This window comes from Cetorhinus maximus, unplaced genomic scaffold (assembly GCF_964194155.1).
Source record: "Cetorhinus maximus unplaced genomic scaffold, sCetMax3.hap1.1 HAP1_SCAFFOLD_2127, whole genome shotgun sequence".
NCBI classification, from domain to species: domain Eukaryota; kingdom Metazoa; phylum Chordata; class Chondrichthyes; order Lamniformes; family Cetorhinidae; genus Cetorhinus; species Cetorhinus maximus.
In genome coordinates this window covers 17,501-35,714 of record NW_027598066.1, presented here as the reverse complement: position 1 = coordinate 35,714, position 18,214 = coordinate 17,501, and the positions used below count along the sequence as shown (strand labels likewise).

General features: G+C 56.8%; 1 protein-coding gene across 1 annotated transcript in view; it reads right to left on the bottom strand.

The window, feature by feature from the left end:
• Positions 1-3,818: 3,818 nt before the first annotated feature.
• The window catches only part of LOC144677013 (semaphorin-6D-like), a 30,275-nt gene continuing 15,879 nt past the window's right edge, over positions 3,819-18,214 (bottom strand). The window contains exons 9-12 of the mRNA XM_078537279.1: positions 16,493-16,570; positions 13,205-13,263; positions 11,200-11,244; positions 3,819-5,026 (exon numbers count right to left, since the gene is read on the bottom strand). Of these exons, the coding sequence (XP_078393405.1) occupies positions 3,876-5,026; positions 11,200-11,244; positions 13,205-13,263; positions 16,493-16,570 (1,333 nt within the window). The 3' untranslated portion in view covers positions 3,819-3,875. The remainder of the gene's footprint in view (positions 5,027-11,199; positions 11,245-13,204; positions 13,264-16,492; positions 16,571-18,214) is intronic.

The following is an 18,214-nucleotide window of genomic DNA, read 5'->3' as shown; positions in this document are numbered from 1 at the left end:
AGAGTAAAGCTCCCTCTACACTGTCCCCCATCAAACACTCCCAGGACAGGTACAGCACGGGGTTAGATACAGAGTAAAGCTCCCTCTACACTGTCCCCATCAAACACTCCCAGGACAGGTACAGCACGGGGTTAGATACAGAGTAAAGCTCCCTCTACACTGTCCCCCATCAAACACTCCCAGGACAGGTACAGCACGGGGTTAGATGCAGAGTAAAGCTCCCTCTACACTGTCCCCCATCAAACACTCCCAGGACAGGTACAGCACGGGGTTAGATACAGAGTAAAGCTCCCTCTACACCGTCCCCATCAAACACTCCCAGGGCAGGTACAGCACGGGGTTAGATACAGAGTAAAGCTCCCTCTACACTGTCCCCATCAAACACTCCCAGGACAGGTACAGCATGGGGTGAGATATGGGGTGAGATACGGGGTGAGATACGGAGTGAGATACGGGGTGAGATACAGGGTGAGATAGGGGGTGAGATACAGTGTGAGATGGGGGTGAGAGACGGGGTGAGATAGGGGGTGAGATAGGGGGTGAGATACGGGGTGAGAAACACAGGTGAGATGGGGGTGAGATAGGGGGTGAGATACGGTGTGAGATGGGGGTGAGAGACGGGGTGAGATAGGGGGTGAGATAGGGGGTGAGATAGGGGGTGAGATACGGTGTGAGATACGGGGTGAGATACGGTTTGAGATAGGGGGTGAGAGACAGGGTGAGATATGGTGTGAGATACGGTGTGAGATAGGGGGTGAGATACGGTGTGAGATAGGGGGTGAGATACAGTGTGAGATACAGGGTGAGATAGGGGGTGAGATACGGTGTGAGATACAGGGTGAAATAGGGGGTGAGATACAGTGTGAGATACAGGGTGAGATAGGGGGTGAGATATGGTGTGAGATACAGGGTGAGATGGGGGTGAGATACGGTGTGAGATACAGGGTGAGATATGGTGTGAGATACGGGGTGAGATAGGGGGTGAGATACAGTGTGAGATACAGGGTGAGATACAGGGTGAGATATGGGGTGAGATAGGGGTGGGATATGGGGTGAGATACGGGGGTGCTGGGTGGGGGCCTTACCACAGAATTGAGGTACGTGATGAAGGGATTTGCCGATGGGGAGGGGAGGGGAGGGGAAGCCGCCATTTTATCTGCCAGGAGTGGAATTTCCCAAAGTCCTGGGTGTTCCAATAAGGCACAGGTTTAGGCCCCGTCGTGTCACCTGACTGGCCCCTCTCGGAGACCAGCCACATCCCATTGATACCGATGTACAACCGCATCGGCGCCGGGGGTAACGTTAAGGAGGCTCCTCGCGACACTCACGCCTTTAAAACCCTCTCCGTTTCACATTTTTAATAAGTTAACCTCAGTCGAAGCCAGTGGCGATTGACAATCGTGGGGCCTCGGCCTCCCCGCCCTTACCCGGCCCTCCCGGTACCAGGCCCCTGGCTCGGTCTGTGCAAAGCCTCCCGCGAGGGCCAGGCGGTTTTTTTTTTGTTGCCGGCGGTAGCGCCGTGATGCCGGGAAACCGCGGCGAGGGAGGGAGGGGGGTGGGGTGGGGTCAGGGGGTCGGTTCGCCAGCTCCCGCCACAGGAGAGAGTCGCCAAATCGTCTGGGCCGGCGGAGATTGAGGCAGGAGCTCGGACCGGTGACGTTCCCTCACCCTCTTTATCCTGTTGGCTCCACGTGGCACTGTGGAGGGGAGGCCAACCCCACGCCCACTTGGCGTCTCCCCGAGGCCTACTCAGGCAGGCTTTTGGGCCGCTTTCTTGACCGCAGGGCCGGACAGTGACTGGTGGTGGTTGGGGGGACAGGGGGGTGCGGGGGAGGTGAGGATACAGAGAAAGAAGGATGAAGTGACCTGTCCCCCTCATAATTATTCAACTCAAAAAAGAGCCTCATCAACCATAGCTTATTAACTCTCCCTGTGGCTTTGGCCTCAATCGTGAAGTCCCTTGGCTTTAGCTTCCCTGACATTCCGGGAATTAGATCCCGACTTTATTTACTCCCTTTGGAGAAAAGTTAGCTCAGGGGAAAGTGTGAAGCTGGGATCTCAACTTCGAGAGGAAGATGTGATCCATTACTTGGAAGCCATTTTATACGCGGAGCCTGAGGCCCACGTGTCTTCCGGATATTAATTCTGGCTTCGAGGAAGCTATTCCAGTGTCAATTGGATCGACGGGACTCTCTCCCGATGGTCTGCGTTTGTCCGGGCTGCCCGGGGTGCCACACGGAGCCGCAAAGCAGGAAAATCCCAGGCTTTGTCTGGGGCCTACGCTGAGTTAGCCAAGTTCGGCCTACTCTTGGGTTGCCTTGGAGACTCCCAGAGGCTTGGGGATTAATCTCCAGGACAGGGCTACATGACAACAGCACCGTCCCCTCCCAACCCCACCCCCCACCACCCACCCACCCAGCTCAACCCCACGCCCTCACCAGGAGGGGCCTCAACTGAGGCGTTAAAGAGCAAAATTATGCGTTTCCTCATCTTCTCTGCCTCTGTTCATCGGGATTAAAATGTGTTGGAAATTGGGGGGAAGAAAAACTCTCACTGGATTGATGGTCAGAGAATCGGGGCAATTAGAGGCTGTCCATTTTCCCACTGGTAGGGCGGACGTGTCCAATGTGGCCAATGGCGGGAGAGCATGTGTGGGTTGGGAGGGGTGGGGTGGGTTGGAGGTGAGAGGTCATGTGATGAAGCCTCCAGGGATACATCCAACCAGAATTAGCGGCTTGAACTGGGCTAGTGAGGTGGCCCCCAACTCGACTTGGATCCTTGCCCCCCCTGTAGTAGGCCCGGGTCCCTTCTCTCAGCCGCCTACATTGACGTCCTGGGACTTGGCGGAGAAATGACAGCCAATGTCCCTCGGGCCGAGGGATCTTTCGCACCTTTGCGCACGAGAGGGGCGGACTGGGGGGCGGGCGGGCGGCCATCCTGATAAAGAGGGCACCTGCGGCAGTGCGGCGCTCCCTCAGTACGGGCACCGGGAGTGTCGGCCTGGGTTTCTTCGGAGCTGTCAGCACGGTCGGCACGGGCTTGGCGTCCGGTCACTTCCCCCCCCCTGCATTTAGCCCCCCCACCGGCGTTTAGTGTCCCGGAGCGGAGCAAGTCCAGGCCGGTGAAACGGGCCACCCCGAAATAAGAGGATGTCACCAGGGCCTCGGAGAGTCCCTTCCCCATCGAGAAGGTCCTAACACGGGAGCAATAACCCCCTCCTCTCTCTCTCTCTCTATCGAATGTTCTCTCTTCATTGTGAAGAATAGCGTCTATCCTCTGCCCCGCGGTTGAGAAAAAGGCGGCGGAGAAATCTTCCGGATGTTTCCATGTACGCGGGAGCAAGCAGTCGGCAAGGCTCTCTCTCTCTCTCTCTCTCTCTCTCGTTCCCTGCTCGGTCCAGTCTCCCAACGTGGCGGTTATCCGGCCTCCTCGGAGCTTGGGGAACTCGAGGAGGAGGAGGAGGAGGAGGAGGGGGGCGTCCATTCGGCCCCTCTTAACGTGACGCGCCCCCAATCTCCCTCGGGCCCTGCTCGGCGCTCGTTCCCCATCGCGGCTCTCCCGTCACCTTAACGTCCGAGGGTCAAAGGGCGGCCTGTTCGCCTGTTGGTCGCTGGCGGGTCAGGGGCTCGGGGGGGGGGCGGGGGGCGAGGACTGGATTGGCGTCGAACGTAGGCCCGAAGGGCGTCCAGCCGGGAGTGTAGCAGAGGGTGGGGCTCCCGCGGGCGGCCCTACTGGTTATGAGCTGCCGCGGGTGTCGGCAGGGTGGCCCTTTGACCTCCGAGAAAGAGAGGACGCCCCCCCCACCCCACCCCCGTCTCCTCGGCAACGCGACCTCCGAACCCTCGGCCTTTTGCGAGAGAGGCGCGGCGCCGCCATTACTGGTCCGAGGGGCCGCCGGGCGGCGGCGGCTTGGGCAGGACGTCGGGCTTGGCGCTCCTCGGGGACCCGTGCCGGGGGACGGTGCCCGGGTGCCCGGCCTGGTGGTGGTGGGGGGAGGAGGAGGAGGAGGGGCTGGCGGAGTCCTGGGGGCCCGGCAGCAGCGGGGGTCCCCGGGCCTGGTTGAAGCTGTGGTGCTTGGCCAAGCCAGGGTTGGCGGCGTTGGCGGTGGGGTTGGTCTTGGGGAAGGTGGTGGACAGCGAGTGCCTCTGGTGGGACGCCCGGCGCTGGGAGGAGGGGGCCGCCGCCTCGGGCCGCGGGTGGGCCTTCCGGACCAGGCCGTCCCGCGGGAGGGTGGCCGAGGTGTAGTAGGCCGAGTCCTCCAGGTCGGGCACCCTGGGCTGGGCCCGGCCGGGGTCCGGGGGCGCGGGGCCTCGGGGGTCAGCCCCGGGGCCGGTCAGGGCCGCCCGGGAGTTGGCGCTCATCTCCTGGAGGTGCTTGAGCAGCTCGTCCAGGGTGCTGATGTCCACCACCTTGGTGGGGGGCTCGCCGGGGGGAGGCCTGGGGCCTAGCTCAGGCCCCCGGGCCTTCTTCTCCTCCCGGCCCTCCCCGGGGCTGGGGGCCGTGAGGTGGCGGCCGTGCGCGTTGTTGGGCAGCACCACGGCGCTGGGGATGTGGAAGGCCTGGGCGGCGCAGGGGTGAGGGGCCGGGCCCGGACCCCTTGGGCCCCTCCCGTCAAAGTCCGGGCCGGGCGCCCTCTCCCACTGGCCCCGGAAGGGCTTGACATTCTTCAGCGGCAGCTCGGGCGTGGAGTCGGGCGTGGGCAGGGCCGCCAGCTCCGGGAGGGGCGCCCGGGCCCCGCAGTTGACCAGCAGGCTGGCGTAGACCGGCGAGGCGGGCACCTCGGCCCGGCCGTCCAGCAGGCCGGTCAGCTTGGCCAGGGTGGGGAGGGAGACGCTGTGGCCCAGGGCCCCGGCCTCCGCCTCCTTGCCGGCCCGCTTGGCCTTGTCCAGGGCCTGGCTGCAGTACCAGGAGAAGGCCAGGCCCGAGAGGAAGGCACCGAACACAAAGGCGGAGAGGGTGCAGGCGATCAGGAAGTTGACGTGGATGGTCCCGCTCCGCTCGGGATTGTCCGTATCCTTCTTCACACCTGAGGTACAAAAACAAGAGAGAGAGAGAGAGTCATGGAGTCACATCCAGTCCAGAAACAGGCCACTCAGCCCATCTACTCCACACCAGCCTCCTCCCCCCTCTTCATCTCCCCCCATCACCATATCCTTCTATTCCTTTCTCCCTCGTCTGTTTATCCAGCTTCCCCCCACCTTCAATCCATCTCCGCCATTCACCTCGACCACTCCCCGTGGGAGCGAGTCCCACATTCTCCCCGTGGGAGCGAGTCCCACATTCTCCCCGCTCCCCGTGGGAGCGAGTCCCACATTCTCCCCACTCCCCGCGGGAGCGAGTCCCACATTCTCCCCACTCCCCGTGGGAGCGAGTCCCACATTCTCCCCACTCCCCATGGGAGCGAGTCCCACATACTCCCCGCTCCCCGTGGGAGCGAGTCCCACATTCTCCCCGCTCCCCGTGGGAGCGAGTCCCACATTCTCCCCCACTCCCCGTGGGAGCGAGTCCCACATTCTCCCCGCTCCCCGTGGGAGCGAGTCCCACATTCTCCCCGCTCCCCGTGGGAGTGAGTCCCACATTCTCCCCGCTCTCTGGGTAAAGACGTTTCTCCTGAATTCCCCATTGGATTTATTAGAGACTGTCTTATATGGATGGGGTCTTCAGTGGGAGAGTTAGGGGATTAGAGGGATGGTCTTGGATGGGGAGTTAGGGGATTAGAGGGATGGTCTTCGATGGGAGAGTTAGGGGATTAGAGGGATGATCTTCGATGGGAGAGTTAGGGGATTAGAGGGATGGTCTTCGATGGGAGAGTTAGGGGATTAGATGGATGGTCTTCAATGGGAGAGTTAGGGGATTAGAGGGATGGTCTTTGATGGGAGAGTTAGGGGATTAGAGGGAGGGTCTTCGATGGGAGAGTTAGGGGATTAGAGGGAGGGTCTTCGATGGGAGAGTTAGGGGATTAGAGGGAGGGTCTTCGGTGGGAGAGTTAGGGGATTAGAGGGATGGTCTTGGATGGGGGAATTTGGGGTTTAGAGGGATGGTCTTCGGTGGGAGAGTTAGGGGATTAGAGGGATGGTCTTCGATGGGAGAGTTAGGGGATTAGAGGGATGGTCTTCGATGGGGGAGTTAGGGGATTAGAGGGATGGTCTTCGGTGGGAGAGTTAGGGGATTAGAGGGATGGTCTTCGATGGGAGAGTTAGGGGATTAGAGGGATGGTCTTCGATGGGAGAGTTAGGGGTTTAGAGGGATGGTCTTCGGTGGGAGAGTTAGGGGATTAGAGGGATGGTCTTGGATGGGGGAATTTGGGGTTTAGAGGGATGGTCTTCGATGGGGGAGTTAGGGGATTAGAGGGATGGTCTTCGATGGGAGAGTTAGGGGATTAGAGGGATGGTCTTCGATGGGGGAGTTAGGGGATTAGAGGGAGGGTCTTGGTTGGAGAGTTAGGGGATTAGAGGGAGGGTCTTTGATGGGGGAGTTAGGGGATTAGAGGGATGGTCTTCGATGAAGGGTTTACCTCCCCTGCCTAGCAAAAGGGGGGAAAACATCCAACCCTTTCACACACAGGAACACAAACCGAAGCAGATGCTTTTGAGCTTGGTTATTATTTCACAGCGAGCTTTCTTCAAAACACCTCAAAAATACCCCATCCCACACACACAGGCTGCAGCAGTCAGGGTGTCAGTGCAATGCATTGTGCTGGCCTGGGGGGTGGGGGGTGGGGGTAAGGGAGCGCTCCAAGATGGCATGTGAAGTCTGGGTGGGGAACAAGCAGTTAGAAAATGCTCAGGTGCTCAATGGCCCAGTGCTCTTGGCCATTGTCTCTCTCCGCGGGTCACAAGGGGCCAAAGGGAATCAATAGCTGCCTTACCAGGGCCTGGTAGATTTGATCGATCGGTCACTGGCATTGGCTGTTGGTGATCCTATGTCAACTCAATAGGGGAAGGTTGACCAAACCATTAGAGAGTTTGAAATTGGACCCGTTGTGCGGGGTGGGGATGGGGAGAGAGGGGAGAGCGTTGGCCCCCTCAAAAAAGTTGGCCAGCTTCAGAAGCTCCTCTTTACTGTTGATGGCCCTCGGCCTACCGGGCGAGGCCTTCGGTAACCGTTAGCAACCATTGCCTGAAGGGTTTATGGGGAAGGGCCCGAGGTTCACGGAGGGAGGGAAGGGAGGCCTTGGGCCTGGGGAGGGTCTCATGCCCCTCCTCCTTGGCAGTTGCTGAGGACCAGGGTGACGCGACTGAGACACTCCTGAGCCTTCTGCAGCCCTCACCTTCCGCCACCCACCACTGCGCCTTGGCGGACCAAAGGCGGGGCCTTTTAGGGGTTAGGAGGCCTAGGGAGAACAGGCAAGGCCCCATATCAAAGAGTTACACGGCGGGAAATTGCCTGTTAAGGCACAGACCTCTTGTGAGTTAGGACGGATCCAAAACTCCCAGAGAGCCCTGGAATCTGGGCCCTCCGGAACCTTCCCTGGGAACGGTGGGAGTGGGCCTCCAACGCCTGAGGACCAGGACTCCCATTAGCAATCGGCCAATCGCGGAGAATTTCACCCGCACTCTTTTTGGTGGGGTTTTTACGGGGGCCGGAGTTAGTGGTAGAGGAAGGAGTGGGTGGGGGAGTAGCCGGAACATTCCTTAGTGTCGAAATGCATCCATTCAAATAAAGCTCCCAAGGCAGACATGCAAGGCTATCTTCCGGCAGTATAACTCAAAGCACCACCGTGTGATTGAGTGGAGGGATCCCTTAGACCCACAGCCCTACTCACTCTCTCTGTCTGTCTGTCACTCTGTCTGTCTCTCTCTCTCAGTCTCTCTGTCTCTCTGTCTCTCCGTCTCTCTCTCTCCCTGTCTCTCTCTCTCTCTGTCTCTCTCTCTCTGTCTCTCTCTCTCTGTCTCTCTCTCAGTCTCTCTGTCTCTCTCTCTCTGTCTCTCTCCCTCTCTCTCTGTCTCTCTGTCTCTCTCTCTCTGTCTCTCTCTCTCTCTCTGTCTCTCTCTCTCAGTCTCTCTGTCTCTCTTTGTCTGTCTCTCTGTCTCTCTCTCTCTGTCTCTCTCTCTCAGTCTCTCTGTCTCTCTTTGTCTGTCTCTCTGTCTCTCTCTCTCTGTCTCTCTCTCTCAGTCTCTCTGTCTCTCTCTCTCCCTCTCTCCCTCTCTCTCTGTCTCTCTCTCTCTGTCTCTCTCTCTCTCTCTGTCTCTCTCTCTCTCTGTCTCTCTCTCTCTGTCTCTCTCTCTCTGTCTCTCTCTCTCAGTCTCTCTGTCTCTCTCTCTCCCTCTCTCTCTGTCTCTCTCTCTCTGTCTCTCTCTTTCTCTGTCTCTCTCTCCCCCTCTCTCTCTCTCTCTGTCTCTTTCTCTCTCTGTCTCTCTCTCTGTCTCTCTCTCTCAGTCTCTCTGTTTGTCTCTCTCTGTCTCTCTCTCTCTGTCTCTCTCTCAGTCTCTCTGTCTCTCTCTCTCTCTGTCTCTCTCTTTCTCTGTCTCTCTCTCCCTCTCTCTCTCTCTCTGTCTCTCTCAGTCTCTCTGTCTGTCTCTCTCTGTCTCTCTCTCTCTCTCAGTCTCTCTGTCTCTCTCCCTGTCTCTCTCCCTCTGTCTTTCTCTCTCTCTGTCTCTCTCCCTCTGTCTTTCTCTCTCTCTCTCCCTCTATGTCTCTCTCTCCCTCTCTCTCTGTCTCTCTCTCTCTCCTCCTTTAAGACGCTCCTTAAAACCGCCCCCTCTGACCGAGCTTTTGGTCACCCCATCCCTAATATCTCCTCACGTGACGGTGTCCGTGGGTCACTCTCTCGCCTTTGAGTCGGAAGGTCGTGGGTTCGAGGCCGCACTCCAGAGACTCGTGTCCAAAACCTAGGCTGACCCTTGACCTTTCAACCCCCCTTCCACCACCTTGTCCTCTCCGGGGTGAGATCAAGGCCTCAGGTTGACTTCTGCAGGGAGCAGGAATTGTGGAATGTACCAGCACAGGAGGAGGCCATTCAGCCAGTTGTGCCCGTACTGGCTCTTTGAAAGATCCATCCAATTAGTCCCGCTCTCCCCACCCCCCCTTGCTCTTTCCCCCCATCTCCCCCTCTGGTTACCGACCCTCCTGCCCAGTGGAAACAGTTTCTCCTTATTTACTCCGTCCAAACCCCCTTCCTGATTCCGAACCCCTCGATTCAATCTCCCCCCCACCTTAAGTCCGCCCCCGTCACTCAGTCGCCGCAGTGATGCCATGGGTGTGTTGTTGCCGGAATGTGACCCGGCCTCTGGGAAGGCTCCTTACCCTGAGCAATGCTCAAACCACGCTGGGCGGTGGAAGAGGGGGTGCTGACACTCAGGGTCGAACGTCCGTCTCCAGTGGCACTTCCCCGCGGATGGCCCGCTCGCACCCCAGAACCCCCGGTTTCCATGGCAGCCGCAGTGGGAACTGTGTCAGCTGCAACAGAGGAAGGTCAACAAACTGGGGCTCGGCGGGCGGCCATTTTGTTTATCCCGAGTCGGTAACCATTGGTGACGGAGCGGGGTAGCCAATGGCGTAGCCTTGGTTAGGGGCCATTTTGTTTTTCCCTAGTTGGTAACCATTGGTGACAGAGTAGGGTAGCCAATGGCGTAGCCTTGGTTAAGGGCCATTTTGTTTTTCCCCAGTTGGTAACCATTGGTGACAGAGTAGGGTAGCCAATGGCGTAGCCTTGGTTAGGGGCCATTTTGTTTTTCACCAGTTGGTAACCATTGGTAGCTGAATGGGGTAACCAATGGCGTAGCCTTGGTTAGCAGCCATTTATTTTCCCCAGTCAGTAACCTTTGGTGATGGAGTGGGATAGCCAATGGCGTAGTCTCAGTGGGTGGCCATTTTTTTTTTCCCCAGTTGGTAACCATTGGTGATGGAGTGGGAAAGCCAATGGCGTAGCCTCAGTGGGTGGCCATTTTGTTTTTTTCCCCAGTTGGTAACCATTGGTGATGAAGTGGGGTAGCCAATGGCATAGCCCTGGTTAGCAGCCATTTTGATTTTCCCCAATTGGTAACCATTGGAGGCAGAATGGGACAACCAATGGCGTAGCCTTCGTCAGCAGCCATTTTGTTTTTCCCCAGTTGGTAACCATTGGTGATGGAGTGGGAAAGCCAATGGCGTAGCCTCAGTGGGTGGCCATTTTGTTTTTTTCCCCAGTTGGTAACCATTGGTGATGAAGTGGGGTAGCCAATGGCATAGCCCTGGTTAGCAGCCATTTTGATTTTCCCCAATTGGTAACCATTGGAGGCAGAATGGGACAACCAATGGCGTAACCTTCGTCAGCAGCCATTTTGTTTTTCCCCAGTTGGTAACCATTGGTGATGGAGTGGGATAGCCAATGGCGTAGCCTCAGTGGGGTGGCCATTTTGTTTTTTCCCCAGTCGGTAACCATTGGTGACAGAATGGGATAGCCAATGGTGTAGCCTCAGTGGGCGGCCATTTTGTTTTTCTCCAGTCGGTAACCATTGGTGACGGAGTGGGCTAGCCAATGGCAGAGCATCCGCCGGGGGGGGGAGGGGGGGGGCATTTGGCTTTTTCCTCGGTCAGCAGCCATTTGTGACATAGTTAATGGTGTGAGGAGAGCAGGGAAAGGGTGGTGTGGTCCTGGGGGTTTGCAGAGATCCCCCTCTTTCTCCTGCTACCCACCGCCCCCCCGCCCCACACCCACCGAAACAGCCAACAATGAGGTGGCATTGCGCCTGTGGGATCTTTCCCGCCCACCTGAGAGAGGCCAGTCCTCTGGTCCCACATCTCACCTCCTACAATGTGGCACTCCCTCGGTACCGACACTGCGTGCGTGTCGGCCTGGTAGTTGTGCTCGAGGGCCATTGGACCCCAAGGTAAACCCTCACTGTTGCCCCTGGAGCGGCCAGCCAGGTCAGAGGTCAAACGCTGGCCAGGAGTGGGGTAGCCAATGGCGTAGCCTTGGTTAGGGGCCATTTTGTTTTTCACCAGTGGGTAACCATTGGTGATGGAGTGGGGTAGCCAATGGCATAGCCAGGAGTGGCCAGCGTTTGACCTCTGACCTGGCTGCCCCCTCCTGGGCTGCAGTTGGCTCAGGACCACAGGGGGAGGGATGGGTGCGGTATGTCCGAGGGGCATCCGGTCGCCCGCATGGTTGGGGGTCTCCTCACAGTCGAACTGGCCTTCCGCCCACCTACCCTGCACACGCCAACCCCTACCCCTCCCGCTCCGATGGGCAGCGAGAGGTTCTGTTTCTTGACTCACCGTTGGATGGATCCTGCAGACTATTCCGGATGGATGGAGCCAGGTCTACGGGGAGAAAGCAGAACAGAGGGTAGAAAGCCAAGAGAGGGATAAGATGAGAACCCACGGAGATAGCTCAGAATTGCTGGATCCAGCCAATAGGCACAGACATTCACTGGTCCCCACACAGAGTGACCTCTCCCCTCTGACCTCCCCTCATCGCCACCACCACAGCTTGACCTTGACCTACTGACCCTTACAGGTTGACCTCTACGGACTGATCCCCCCAACAAACTGACCCCCAATTACTCCTGGAGGTCACTCTTGACCAGAAACTGAACTGGGACCAGCCATATAAATACTGTGGCTACGAGAGCAGGTCAGAGGCTGGGAATCCTGCGGTGAGTAACTCACCTCCTGACTCCCCCAAAGCCTGTCCACCATCTACAAGGCACAAGTCAGGAGTGTGATGGAATACTCTCCGCTTGCCCTGGATGAGCGCAGCTCCCACAACACTCAAGAAGCTCGACACCGTCCAGGACAAAGCAGCCCCGCTTGATCGGCACCCCATCCACAAACATTCACTCCCTCCACCACCGACGCACAGTAGCAGCAGCGTGTGTACCATCTACAAGATGCACTGCAGCAACTCACCAAGGCTCCTTCGACAGCACCGCCCAAACCCACGACCTCTACCATCTAGAAGGACAAGGGCAGCAGACACATGGGGAACACCACCACCTGGAAGTTCCCCTCCAAGCCACTCACCATCCTGACTTGGAAATATATCAGCCACTGTCGCTGGGTCCAAATCCTGGAAGTCCCTCCCTAACAGCGCGGTGGGTGTACCTACACCACACGGACTGCAGCGGCTCAAGAAGGCGGCTCACCCACCACCTTCTCAAGGGGGCAATTAGGGATGGGCAACAAATGCTGGGCCCAGCCCAGAGACACCCACATCCTGTGGATCTGGGGTTTTAAAAAAAATTGAGTAAATATGATTGATGAAAGAACCTTTCACAGTCTTGGGAGGCAGATTCAGATACCACAGATCCTGCTGTCTAGTGATTGAGCTGTTGAAACAGAGGGCAATGTGCCAGAATCACATACCTGTGCCCACACACACACACACACACACACCTGGCACCCAGCAATTCAAAATAACAAGTTCAACTAACAATTGACAAACACGCACTTCAGATCTGGGCAGGAGCTCCCTTATGGCTGACTGCAGATTTCACAGCTGGGTTTTGGCTAGGGCTGGGGAAGAGAGAGAGAGAGAGAGAGAGAGAGACAGAGAGAGAGAGAGACAGAGAGACAGAGAGAGAGAGAGACAGAGAGACAGAGAGAGAGAGAGACAGAGAGAGAGAGAGACAGAGAGAGAGACAGAGACAGAGAGAGAGAGACAGAGACGGAGAGAGAGATGGAGAGAGAGACAGAGAGAGAGAGAGAGAGACAGAGAGAGAGACAGAGAGAGAGAGAGAGAGACAGAGAGAGAGACAGAGAGAGAGAGAGAGAGACAGAGACAGAGAGAGAGACAGAGAGAGAGACAGAGAGAGAGACAGAGAGAGAGACAGAGACAGAGAGAGAGACAGAGAGAGAGACAGAGAGAGAGACAGAGACAGAGAGAGAGACAGAGAGAGAGACAGAGAGAGAGACAGAGACAGAGACAGAGAGAGAGACAGAGAGAGAGACAGAGACAGAGAGAGAGAGACAGAGACAGAGAGAGAGACAGAGAGAGAGACAGAGAGAGAGACAGAGAGAGAGAGAGAGAGAGAGACAGAGAGACAGAGACAGAGACAGAGACAGAGAGAGAGACAGAGAGAGAGACAGAGAGAGAGACAGAGAGAGAGACAGAGAGAGAGAGAGAGAGAGAGAGAGAGTGAGATGGGAATGTTTTCGAGCGGGGAGCTGTGTATCTGTAAAGTGTGCAGCAGATTCCCTTCGGAGAATCGCTCACAGAGCCAGCAGCAGGTATCAGGGGGATGTAGCTCAGGGAGGGACGGTGCCCGGGGGATATACTCACCCTCGCACTGCTGCAGCTGCTGGCTCCTCCCGTACTCCACGTCCTGTTCAAAGCCGCCCCTGCGGAAAGGTTGGAGTGGTTTTATTGACCTGGTGTGTCAGCACATTCGACCTTTCACCCCCCCACAGCACAGGGGTAGCTTCACATCCACGCGAGAGAGGGCTCACCCGGGGGCGGGGGGGGTCCACACCCACCCACACTCCCCCCACCCACTCCCACCCCGGGGGCCGATCTGAGTGTGGCCTGGTCAGCGTTTTGGCGTAACAACGCCCCTCCCTGTCCAGCCTGAGACCCGAGATCTCTCCAGAGGCTGGAAACCTTTCACGTACGAGTGCCTCTGCCTGAACTCCTGGTAGGCCTGACCCAGCCTGTTGGCCGACCTGTTTGAACCTGAAGTCAGGAACGCCCTCCGAATAGCACCATACTCCCTCAGTACCTCACTCGGAGGGAGGGTGGTGTAGGGGGTGATATCGCCGGACTAGTCACCCACAGGCCCCGGACAATACTCTAGGGACACGGGTCCAAATCCCACCACCCCAGTTGGCGCAATTTCAATCGCTGAATGAAAAATGGGAGGAGGCCATTCAGCCCTTCCAGCCCTGCAATGAGGCTGATCTGCTTCAACACCATTTTCCCACTGTATCCCTTGACATTTTTTAATATGTAGGAAACAATCGACCTCAGTCTTGAACAGACTCCATGGCTGAGCCTCCACAGCCCCTCTGGGACAGAGAGTTCCAAAGGTTCACCACCCTCGGAGTGAAGAAATTCCTCCTCGCCTCAGTCCTCAATGGCCGACCCCTCATTCTGAGACTGTGACCCTCTGGTTCCCCAGCCACAGGGAACATCCTTCCTGCATCTACCCTGTCGGGCCCTGTGAGAATTTTGTCTGTTTGAACGAGATCGCTTCTCATTCTTCTAAACTCCAGAGAATAAAGGCCCAGTCTCCTCAATCTCTCCTCCTAGGGACAATCCCTCCATCCTGGGAATCAGCCTGGTGAACCTTCATTGCACTCCCTCTATAGCAAGTATATCCTTCCTCAGGCAAGGAAGCCAAAACTGCGCACAATACTCCAGGTGTGGTCTCACCAAGGCTCTATATAATTGCAATAAGACATCTTTACTCAATAAATCTAGAATTGAAAAGCAAGTCTCAGTGATGGTAATCATGGTAGCCATCATGGATTGTCGAAAAACCCCATCTGGTTCACTAATGCCCCCTTTAGGGAGGGGAAATCTGCCGTCCTTACCCTGGTCTGGCCTACATGTGACTCCAGACCCCACAGCCACGTGGTTGACTCTTAACTGCCCCTCTGAAAATGGCCGAGCGAGACCACTCAGCTCAAGGGGGCAATTAGGGAGGGGCAACAAAGGCCGGCCTTGCCCAGCCACGCCCACATCGCGCGAAAGGATGATAAAAACATTCCTCGCAAAACTTGGGGTTTATCGCTTCTTGGCTAATTCCGGGGATGCTGACCAAGCACCAAATGGCGGGCCCCACAAAACAGCATTCGGCCCACACGCGCGTCAATGGAAAAATATGACTCACATAGGTGTTTCTCAGATCTAACTTTGAAAAAAATCTGGCTTCATGACAATAGAAACACCAAATTTGGCAAAATATTGGGTGGATGACATTCTATCACCATCCTGGGGGTTACCATTGACCAGAAACTGAACTGGACCCAGCCATATAAATACTGTGGCTCAAGAGCAGGTCAGAGGCTGGGAATCCTGTGGAGAGTAACTCACCTCCTGACTCCCCAAAGCCTGTCCACCATCTACAAGGCACAAGTCAGGAGTGTGATGGAATACTCCCCACTTGCCTGGATGAGTGCGGCTCCCACAACACTCAAGAAGCTCGACACCATCCAGGACAAAGCAGCCCCGCTTGATCGGCACCCTATCCACAAACATTCACTCCCTCCACCACCGACGCACAGTAGCAGCAGTGTGTGTACCATCTACAAGATGCACTGCAGCAACTCGCCAAGGCTCCTTCCACAGCACCTTCCAAACCCACGACCGCTACCATCTAGAAGGACAAGGGCAGCAGACACATGGGGAACACCACCACCTGCAAGTTCCCCTCCGAGCCCCTCACCATCCTGACTTGGAAACATATCGGCCGTTCCTTCACTGTCGCTGGGTCCAAATCCTGGAACTCCCTCCCTAACAGCGCGGTGGGTGTACCTACACCACAGGGGACTGCAGCAGCTCAAGAAGGCGGCTCACCCACCACCTTCTCAAGTGGGCAATTAGGGATGGGCAATAAATGCTGGGCCCAGCCAGCGATGCCCACATCCCATGAATGAATAGGAAAAAATAGTGGCTGATTTACTGTTACCTAATAATTCCCAATAGTCTTAACACTACCATCTGACTTTGGCACTGTCACTATGGGGGTGACTGAACAATATCTGTTGACGCAGCCATCTTTAAAGGCCAATCTACCCACACTTACACACCTGCCCTCCTTAACTGGATTTTTAAGTCTTTCTCAGCAAAGAGAAAGTCCCTTGCACTTCCTGTGTTGGTTTCTGAAAACTCTCAGACCACATTTGTTCAGCTAGGGGAAATCCACGAACCCATCCTTGCCGTCAGACTTGGTATAGGACAAAACACATGGCATTCCCCAAGGGAGCTGGTTTATTCCGGTTTTCGGTTTATATACATACGTACATAAAAAAGCCACAAGAGGGCGCTATTGCAGGCACCAGGGCGGCCACGCCTCGCTCAGAAAATGGCCGACCTGCTGGTGCACGGCACGCCAGGGAGCGCCCTGCGCCCAAGTGGCCGGCCTGGTGGCCGAATGGTCAGGGAGCGCCCTGCACAAAATGGCCGATCTGGTGGTCAAGCAGTCAGGGGATGTCTGCCCTGCACAAAATGGCTGACCTAGTGGCCCAACGGTCAAGGAATGCAGGCCCTGCACAAAATGGCTGACCTAGTGGCCCAACGGTCAGGGAATGCGGGCCCTGCACAAAATGGCCGACCTAGTGGTCAAACAGTCAGGGAACGCGTGCCCTGCACAAAATGGCCAACCTAGTGGTCAAGCAGTCAGGGAACGTCCGCCCTGCACAAAATGGCCGACCTAGCGGTCCAATGGTCAGGCAACGCGTGCCCTGCACAAAATGGCCAACCTAGTGGTCAAAAAGTCAGGGAACGCCCTGCGCAAAAAAATGGCCAACCCGGCGGTCAGGCAGTCGGGGAGGGAGGTGCCCTGCACAAAATGGCTGCCCTGCTGGGGTTAAGGGTCAGCGAGCCGCTGTTGCCGATTGGGCGACTGACCTGGTCCCGGGGTGGAGCGTGCCGCAGCGTCCAGTCTTGAGCCAGCCGCAGTAGGGGTCCCTCGAGCCGATGCAAGCCCTGAAAGCAGATAAAAGCTTTGATGTTAGTGGGTAATAAAATTCCCTCTCCCACCTCGGCCTCCGCGAGGCAAAGATTAACTAGGCCGCGCAGCTGGGGGATGTTTGAAACTGGGGTCACCATGGGGCCCCCCTTGGCCTACCCAGGCCCATCCCCTCATCCCTCCATTACCTGCTGGGATTGACGCTTGCCTCTCAGGATAAATCCCACCTTGACAACTTAATCCTGCCTCTTGATTCTATTTACAAATCATTCTCGGGTGAATTTCTAGCAAGAGAAAGGATCCAGATTCTAACCCGGGTCCCACAAGCCCAACCAATCGCCTCGCCTGGCTTCCAGAGGGTGTCTAAGGGAGTAGGCCACAGGTCAACTACACCAACAGCTCCATTTCATGTCCTGTCATTAACATAATAAAACCTCCCAAGTTCCTTCAAAAGAGGAACATTGGACAGAATCTGACCCCGAGCCGCATGTGGAGATATTAGGGACAGGTGACCAAAAGCTCGGTCAGAGAGGTTGGTTTTAAGGAGTGTCTCAAAAGGGGAGAGAGAGAGAGAGAGAGAGAGAGGCGGAGAGGTTTAGGGAGGGAATTCCAGAGCTCAGGGCCCCCCAGGCAGCTGAAGGCACGGCCGCCAATGGTGGAGCGATGGGAATCGGGGGATGGGCAAGAGGCTGGAATTGGATGAGCGCAGAGATCTCGGAGGGTTGTAGGGCCTGGAGGAGGTTACAGAGATAGGGAGGGGTGTAGGGGCTGGAGGAAGTTATAGAGATAGGGAGGGTTGTAGGGGCTGGAGGAGGTTACAAAGATAGGGAGGGTTGTAGGGGCTGGAGGAGTTTACAGAGATAGGGAGGGGTGTAGGGGCTGGAGGAGGTTACAGAGATAGGGAGGGGTGTAGGGGCTGGAGGAGGTTACAGATATAGGGAGGGGTGTAGGGGCTGGAGGAGGTTACAGAGATAGGGAGGGGTGTAGGGGCTGGAGGAGGTTACAGATATAGGGAGGGGTGTAGGGGCTGGAGGAGGTTACAGAGATAGGGAGGAGTGTAGGGACTGGAGGAGGTTACCGAGATAGGGAGGGGTGTAGGGGCTGGAGGAGGTTACAGAGATAGGGAGGGGTGTAGGGGCTGGAGGGGGTTACAGAGATAGGGAGGGGTGTAGGGGCTGGAGGAGGTTACAGAGATAGGGAGGGGTGTAGGGGCTGGAGGAGGTTACAGAGATAGGGAGGGGTGTAGGGGCTGGAGGGGGTTACAGAGATAGGGAGGGTTGCTAGGACTGGAGGAGGTTACAGAGATAGGGAGGGGTGTAGGGGCTGGAGGAGGTTACAGAGATAGGGAGGGGTGTAGGGGCTGGAGGGGGTTACAGAGATAGGGAGGGGTGTAGGGGCTGGAGGAGGTTACAGAGATAGGGAGGGGTGTAGGGGCTGGAGGAGGTTACAGAGATAGGGAGGGGTGTAGGGGCTGGAGGGGGTTACAGAGATAGGGAGGGGTGTAGGGGCTGGAGGAGGTTACAGAGATAGGGAGGGGTGTAGGGGCTGGAGGAGGTTACAGAGATAGGGAGGGGTGTAGGGGCTGGAGGGGGTTACAGAGATAGGGAGGGTTGCTAGGACTGGAGGAAGTTACAGAGTTTTGGAACACGTTGAAGTCTCAG